At 39.7% G+C, this 8,635-nt stretch overlaps 1 protein-coding gene across 1 annotated transcript in view; it reads left to right on the top strand.

Moving 5' to 3' along the window:
- The first annotated feature begins 8,527 nt into the window (after nucleotides 1-8,527).
- The window catches only part of SNX27 (sorting nexin family member 27), a 75,339-nt gene continuing 75,231 nt past the window's right edge, over nucleotides 8,528-8,635 (top strand). Inside the window, exon 1 of the mRNA XM_008575158.1 lies at nucleotides 8,528-8,597. Coding sequence (XP_008573380.1) covers nucleotides 8,528-8,597 — 70 coding nt within the window. The remainder of the gene's footprint in view (nucleotides 8,598-8,635) is intronic.

Below are 8,635 nucleotides of genomic sequence, written 5' to 3'. Positions count from 1 at the left end.
GGTCCGGTACGGGCGCGACACTGAGGGTTGCGATCCGTTGCCGGTCACGAAAAAAGACAAAAAGGAAAAAAAAAAAATAGACAAAAGTTCAACATTATGGTTATTAGAGAAAACCATGAATTTATACAATTTTTAAAATTTAGCACAATTCCTTCGCTCTATATCTTAAATAGCCTGTTTTATTTAAATAAAATTTTTGTGTGTAGTAAAATATGGACAACATAAAATTTACCATTTGAACCATTTTTAAGCACACAGTTCTGTGGCATTAAGTACATGCACACTGTGTACTACCATCACCGCCATCCATCTCCAGAACTTTTTCGTCTTCTCCAGCTGAAGCTCTGTACCCATGAAACACTAACTCCCCATTCTCTCCTTTCCCCCGCCCCTGGCAACCACCATTCTACTTTCTGTTTGTATGAATTTGGCCACGAACCTCACATAAAAGGAATCATACAATATTTGTCCTTGTGTGATTGGCTTATTTCATTTAGCATAATGTCTTCAACGTTCATTCATGTTGTAGAATGTGCCTTGTTTTTTTTATATAGTTTTTAATTAAACTATTTTGATAGGTGTGTCTTGCAAAATCTTATTTCTTGAAATATCTCCACATATAGATGAAGAAGGTATCATCATCTCTAGTTTATAGCTGGGGAAACCAAGTTGATCAGAAGTGCATCAGAAACAATTAGCTGCTTGTCCAAATCCATTCTCCCCTATCTCCCCTCACTCCCATCCTTTTTTGTTTTTGCAGAGCCCCAATTTTTTTCTGATATTCTCTGGCAAGCTATGCACATGGGGATGGGCCTACTCTTAGCCCCAGGATTAACTTCCTTTTTAGCTTAAGTCAATCACAGTAATTTTTGTTCCTTTGCCAATGATTGGTTTAGTAGATTAGCATCCAATATACTTTAGGCCCATGAAACATGAGAGAAAGCTGATGCAAGGCTACTGGGAAGGGTTTCTTTTCTTTTTCTTTTTTTTTTTTTTTTGGCAGCTTGTGGGTCCAGGGAGTTGAACCCTTGAACTTGGTGTAATAAAACTGCACTCTGACCAACTGAGCTTACCAGCCAGACTTTTTTTTTTTTTTGGTTTCTTGCTTTTTAAAATACACACAAGAAGGAATTTCCTATTTTCTGCTTCTCAATATTGTGGCCATGTGTGTTGGTGATACCTGGAGCTCAGAAGCCACCTTGTTAGCCAAGTGGCCCAGATGATACACTGAAGATGGCAGAGGGGAGAGATAAAAGGAATCTGGATCCTTTATGTGAATGAGCTGCTGAATTAACCAACTCTGGAACTTGCCACCTCTAATCTTACTACTTAAGTTGTGTCATAAACTTCCTTATTATTTAACACACTTTTGAATTTTCTGTATTTACAGCCAAAAGCATCCTAGTGACATGTTAAGGATTAAGGCTAAACAGGAACCAATACAGAGGACCCATACCCTTTTCTGTTGGGTGATGCTAACAACTCAGAAAACTCTTGGTCTTTTTGTTACAAGAAGGTAGGTACTCCCTACCTAATTGTATTATTTCTGAGCTGTTGGCTCTGGGAGGTTATTTCTAGGAAAAAGGACCCCCGGAAAATTGAGTCCAATTTTGAGAAAAAAAGGAGGGAACACTGGAGAAAATAGAGACAAAGCTAATAGAGTGACAGTTGCCTAGGGAGTTACAGCTGGAAGGATGGTGAAAATTATATTTGGGAGTGGCCCTTTGAAACATGACAGGTGTGGTGAGAGGGAATGACAGAAAAAAGCCAACCAATGTGGTTGTAAAAGCCAGGGAACTTTTCCATCCAATGGGAAACACAGCAAATCTCAGAGAGGTGATGTGTGGCAAAGTGGAAGACAAGGGCATGATATGAAGATGACCAGGTAAAGGGCTTTGAAACATTACAACTACAGGATTCTGATAGGGAACTAACATAATTATAATTACACACTAAGCTGACTTAAATGCTCACTGAAGTTAAACCTATGGTAGACTATACTAGTTATTCTTTATATCTACACAGCACACTTGTTTCTTATGCATGTGACCTGTGCATGTGACCCAGGTTTGCATTATCATAGTTCTTCAGGCAACTTGAATCGGTCCAAGTGGTGGGTGCATGACTCAAGGAAAGACCAAAGTCCTTCCCTGGGAAACTATATACAGATGCTGAGAAAAATAAGGTGGTTTTTGCTGATAGACAAAAAGAAGTAAAGATGAGTAAAAATCAGAGGCAAACAAGAAGGGGAGAGGTAGCCCTGAGTTCTCTGTGTTAGACCCTAAGGCCTTGGTTCCTGCTTTATGAATTATCCCAGGTGGCAGATTATATTTTCCAAAGGTGGCCACCATGAAATATCCCACCCCACATACTCTCATCACAATGCAACATTGACAATCCTCCTTCCAAACAGTAGTGTCTGTATCCCCTCCTCTCACACCTTTAGAACTTTGTTGATCACTTGGATCAAAACAATATAGTGGAAGTGATGTTATGTGACTTCTGAGGTTAAGTCATATAAGTGCCATGCATTACTGCTTTATTCTCTTGGCATATTTGCTCTTGGAACCTAGCCACAAGCTTGAAGCCAAGTAGCCACATAAAGAGGCCATGTGTGGGTCAGGCCAACAGCCCCAGCTGAAATCCCAGCCAACAGCCAGCCTCAGCTACCAGACATAAGGCATTTCCAGATGATATCACACTCCAGCCATCAGGTCACCCTTAGCCTTTAGACAAGCCATCCCCACTGTGTCCTCTCTGAATCCCTGACCCACAGAAACTATGTGCATAATAAAATGATGGTTTTATGCTACTGAGTTTTGGCGTGGTTTGTTATGCAGCTACAGTAAATTTGGAATACCCCGTGTCCTTAGCTGTGTGAACTTCTTTGCTTAAGTTAGCTTGAACTGAGTTTCTGTCACTTGCAACTAAAGAAATCTTGACTAATAAGCCCTCTGGTCTCTAGGTATTATTCACACTCTGTGAATCACTTACTTGGTTTACCAGAAAAGTAATTTTTCATGTGATCTTCATGGAAAAAATATAGAAAGGTAGTGAAGAGGAGAGAAGAAAGAATTAGGGCAAGGGCCTCCTTTTTGTTTTTCTTCAGCTCATGTACCCACAGGCAATGGTATGCCTCATTGCTTCCTTCAAGCCATTTAATTTTTCTTCTTAGGGTTGAGTTCTGGCCACTGATTTGCTGAGTGGCCTTTGATAAGTTGCTGTACCTTGCTGGGTCTGTTTCTTTTCATGGAAGGTGATAGTGAAGGGAGCTATTTCTTTACCAGAAAACTGGGGGAATGGGGCTAGGTGTGACATTTATTAGTATTATTAATACTAGGTATGTGCTAAGCATTATGTTAGGTGTTTTCTACATATTACTCATTTGATCCCCACTGCAGCCCTATGCAGCAGGTGTTACTAGCTACATTTTGGTTCTTTCCTGGACTAACATTCTATAAATACTGGTTGAGCTCCTTTTCTGTGCCTCTCACTCATACACTGTCAGGGCACAAGTCACATGTGACCAGTTCCTTGTTTTCAAGAAGCTTATGTTCAAATTGGAAAGGTAAAGCTAAACTAGATATTAATTTGTTATGGTTGAAACATATTTTATTGCCTAGGAGCAGTCACAGGTTCTACCCACACTCAAGGGGAGGGAATTACACAAGAGCATGGCTCATTGGGGAATCACCTGAAGATGTATTTGCCTTAGGAATTTAGAAAAGAGAGATGTCAGAGTGAACTGGAGTCTTCATGGGAGCTTTATGGAGGAACTCCAGCTAGGGCTTGAAAGATGAGTAGAATTTATTTATTTATTTATTTATTTATTTATTTATTTATTTATTTATTTATTTATTTATTTATTTATTTATTTATTTATTTATTTATTTATTTATTTATTTATTTATTTATTTATTTATTTATTTATTTATTTATTTATTTATTTATTTATTTATTTATTTATTTATTTATTTATTTATTTATTTATTTATTTATTTATTTATTTATTTATTTATTTATTTATTTATTTATTTATTTATTTATTTATTTATTTATTTATTTATTTATTTATTTATTTATTTATTTATTTATTTATTTATTTATTTATTTATTTATTTATTTATTTATTTATTTATTTATTTATTTATTTATTTATTTATTTATTTATTTATTTATTTATTTATTTATTTATTTATTTAAAGATGACCGGTAAGGGGATCTTAACCCTTGACTTGCTGTTGTCAGCACCACGCTCACCCAGTCCGAGTGAGCCACAGGCCGGCCCGAGATGAGTAGAATTTAGACCAGCAAAGAGAGAAAGAGAAGAGGCAGAACTTCTAGGACCAAAAGACTATATGAGCAAAAGTGTGGAGGTGGGATTCTCACTTAAGTAATTCCTATAGAAAAAGGTAATGGAAACCTGCCCACTTGGCAGATCACAAAGGGTAGGAGGAACTTTTTCTTATTCAACCAAAAGGAACATAGTCAAAAAATTTGGGTTCAAGATTCAGTTCTGCTATTAACTAGGTGTGACTGGGGCCTTCTGGTTATCTAAGCCTAATGTCTTGTGAATATTTCTATCTACATTGTTGTTGTGAGGACGAAACTAGCTCTTGGATGGGAAGTGCTCTGCAAATGGTCCAGGTCCTATTTCTGAAGGCAGCTCCATCAACTTCTAAGACCCCATCTCTCTGGGTCTCCCAGCTCTCTGACACCTCTTCTATTGTGTCCCCTTCCTCTTCAAGTCTCTTAAATGGGGTGCGGGGGCATGAGGAGGCAGTGGCAGGCAAGGGTAGATTCTCCTGGGTCTGGCCTTGGCACTCCTTTCTTCTCACTACATGCTCTCCCTTGGGGCTCTCATCCACCACCCAGAGCTGATGGCTCCCAAATCTATGTCCTGGCCCAAATGCTTTTCCCCAGTGTCAGACTTATGCATCTAAGCAATTGCTGGAAAATTCCTCTTGGATCTCCCACAGGCCCCCAAGTAAACTCATTACCTTCCCTGCAAATCTCTTCCTCTTCCTTTTCATGCCTTGTCTTGGGGAATTGCACCACCAAGTCAGGAATCTTATGTCATTCCTGCCTCCCCCACATCGGCACATAAGATCCTAATGGTCACCAAGTCCTTTTTCTCCTGGCATCCCCCTCCTTGTATAACATCACTGCCTTAGTTTGAATCTCATTAATTCTCACCTGAACCACCACACTTACTTCTTAACTGGTCTATTTCAATTCTTTTTTTTTTGGATGGCCAGTTCAGGGATCCAAACCCTTGACTTTGGTGTTACAACACTGCTCTCTAACTAACTGAGCTAACTGGTCTCCCTCAATTCATTCTTGATCCAGAAAGAGTGATCTTTCTGAAGCACAAGTTTGGTAATACCTCTACTCTTCTAAAAGGTATTCAGAGGCCCCTAAACACTTAGAAATGAAATTCAAACTCCTGGGCATGACATTTAATATCTGAAACCCTCCTGGATATGACTTGCTCACCTCCCTTGTCCACTTCCTACCCTGTCCCCTCTGCTCCAGTTCTACTGATCTGCTTGTTCTCACACTAAACTGTATTCTTTCAAATCTCTGTTTGAATATGCAGTTCCCTTGTCAGATATGCCCTTCTATCACTATGCTTTGCCATACTAACTCTTATCTAAAATCACTCTGCTTAGTGCTCTCATTTCATGAGTTGTCTTCCCTATCTCCTTACCTACCCTGTGGTTGAAGGCACCACCTATATGCACTCTTCAAAGCACGTACAGGCCTCTGTCACAGCTGTCATTATGCTATATTGTAATCATTCTTTCTTTTGCTATCTCTCCTGCCACATTGTGAGTTCTCATGAGCAGTAAGGTGTCTTATTTTATTTTGATGCTCTGATTATCTTTTCTTCCAGTCTGATCCTTTCTAAATATTTTATTTATTTTTTGAATAGGCAACACAGTCATCTAACTGAAAATTCAGAAGTTACTAATAGGTATAAAGTGAAAAGTCTCCCTTCTACTCCTGTCCCCACTCCAGCTGTCCAGTCTCCCTCCCCAGCAGCAATCAATATTATCAATTTCTTGTGAACACTTCTAGGGATATAAACATATTATTCCCCTTTTATACACCAATGGTATCACATTCTACAGACTGTGCTGCACTTTGTTTTCACTTAGCCAGTACAGTGTCCATAAGATAGAATGCTGTATCAGCGCATAAAGAGCTTCCTTCCTTGTTTACAGTGATTCAGTTTTCCATTGTGGATGTATCATAATTTAGGTTGTTTCCAATATTTTGTCAATACAAACAATACTGCAATGACTTAACAAAAATGTCATTTCACATGTGTGCAAGTGTAACAGTAGAATGAACTCCTTCAAGTGGAACTGCCACACCAAGGAGTATGTGCATTTGTATGTGCATGCCCTATTGCCCTTCATGGAGCTCGTGGATATCATCTTATTTATCTCTATATCCCTAGCCACCATTACAAGCCTAGAACAGAGTAGGCATTCAGTATATTTTTATCAAAAAATTAAAAAAAATAGCTTTTTAGCAGAGGTTCCTTTCTTTTTCCTTTCTCTTAAGGAGATAAGAGTGGATAAGTTCCTTCCCATCCAGTGCTCAGTTCAAACAAAATGATTCATGTTCAACGCAAGTGCCATTATTATTCTGGAGCAAAATTCCTATTCCAACTTTATTAATTTCCATATTTGTGTAACTAATCATGATCCTTCTTCATTAGCTTGGTTGTAAAATAAGGTCACATTAATTTTTATGTTCTAATTATAATGACTTTGTGTCCTCATCCTGTATTTTGTAAGATCTCTTAATTCTTTTTACAAGGTTTTTTTCTCCCCTGAGCAATTCCTGGAAACACTTACATAGTTTATAAATTACTTTAGGGGGTTGCTTGTTGATTTTATAAGTCAAAGACCTCTGTTTCTCCTAGATTCATTGCTTATTAGTTGTGTGACCTCTCCATGCCTGTTTATTCATCTGTAAAACAGAGGCTACTATAGGATTGTGAGGATTAAATGAGATTATAAATGTAAAGTGCTTAGAATAGTGTTTGGCACATAGTAATGCTGGGAGAGATAGTCTTTCATTGGTCTTTCATACTTCTACTCATCTTCCTGGGTATGTCAAGAATGCAAGGTCCTGACTGCTGTTTACCACGGTCATTTCTCTGGGTTGTGTTTATAGAGAGCAACCTTGAGGGATGAAGTAATGCCTCCCTCCAGGACAAAGAATAGGTTTGCTTACTGCTTCTTGTAAAATGGCAGGTTGCCCAGACTCAGTGTTCCTCGGATGTAATATAAGTACATTAAGTGCACAGCATTCATCTGAGCCTTTCATTTCATCCCAGTGGGACTTGAGGGGCAAGAGGAATTAACACAAACATGCTGAAGCTCATGTTACTTCCTTTGTCTCTGACCCAGGAATCTTGTGTCTTCTACAGTATCCATGAAAAAATATCAGACTAATTTATTACCCTATCAGTAAGGTAAAATCAAATGCCAGACTTGGGTAGTAATTGCTGAAGTAAACTATTTTCATTATGTTTGCTCTTTCTTTTCTTACTTGCCTTCACCAGGCACTCGGCACAATATCCGTAAGTTTGTGTTTTGGCAAGTCGCCAAAAAACACCAATTGCTGCCATATGTTAGGAACTCTACTGTGATGTTAGGGGAAACAAAATGAATCTGAAATAAAAGTAACTTCGAAATTATTGCTAAATTGAAATTATTACTTGGCCATTCCAATACCCAGTAATAAATTACTGAGACTGTAGTTACCTCTCTACATATGCCTTTTGTATAGCTGGGTCACAGTTTTCATGTAGTTGCAATACATGAAAAGAAAGTTGTGCAAAAATAACTGGGTCTTAGTTCCTGTTACTTAATAGCTGGGAAACTTTAGGTACTCTAAGGTTCAATTTCCTAATATATGAAATAGGGAAACTGATTCGTAATTATGTTGTCTCAGCAGGTTGTTGGGGATATTAAATAAAAGAATGCACGTGAACACGTAAGTTACTGAGCAAATGAGTTGATATAATTTAAGATTGTGTTGAATCATAAACGTCAATTTATCCTATTATGAAAGGAAAGAGGAAAAAAACCTGCCCCGCGTCAACAGCTGAATCATCTTGCTACGCTCACAGATAGGTTAGACGCTCACCGCCAAACAGGAGATGAAGAAACTCCTGAGAGCACAAAAGACAAACTACAACTCCCAGCAGGCCTTGCTCTCGAACTGCGTACTTTAACCTCCACTCGGGCCCCGGCCGAGCCCCCCCCTCCCCACCCCCACCGTCTAGAAACTACAATTCCCGGGAGGCCCCGCGGTGCCCAACCGTCCGCTTTCCCCCGCCCCCTGACTCCCCTTTATACCCTCCAGCCCTCTGTGGCCGACTTGGTCCCGTTGCCGGCGAGCGGGCGCGCGCGTCGGGGGTCGCACGGCTGCTGAGAAGGACGAGCGCGCGCTGGGAGCGAGTGGAGGCGTAGGGGGGCGGGGGTACGGCTCGCTTGCTCTCAAGATGGCGGACGAGGACGGGGAAGGGATTCACCCCTCAGCCCCTCACAGGAACGGAGGCGGCGGCGGCGGCGGTGGGGGTTCTGGATTCCACTGCGCCGGGAACGGCGGG

Source organism: Galeopterus variegatus, unplaced genomic scaffold (genome assembly GCF_000696425.1).
Source record: "Galeopterus variegatus unplaced genomic scaffold, G_variegatus-3.0.2 Scaffold1148, whole genome shotgun sequence".
NCBI lineage: Eukaryota > Metazoa > Chordata > Mammalia > Dermoptera > Cynocephalidae > Galeopterus > Galeopterus variegatus.
This window is presented reverse-complemented; position numbering and strand designations above follow the sequence as displayed.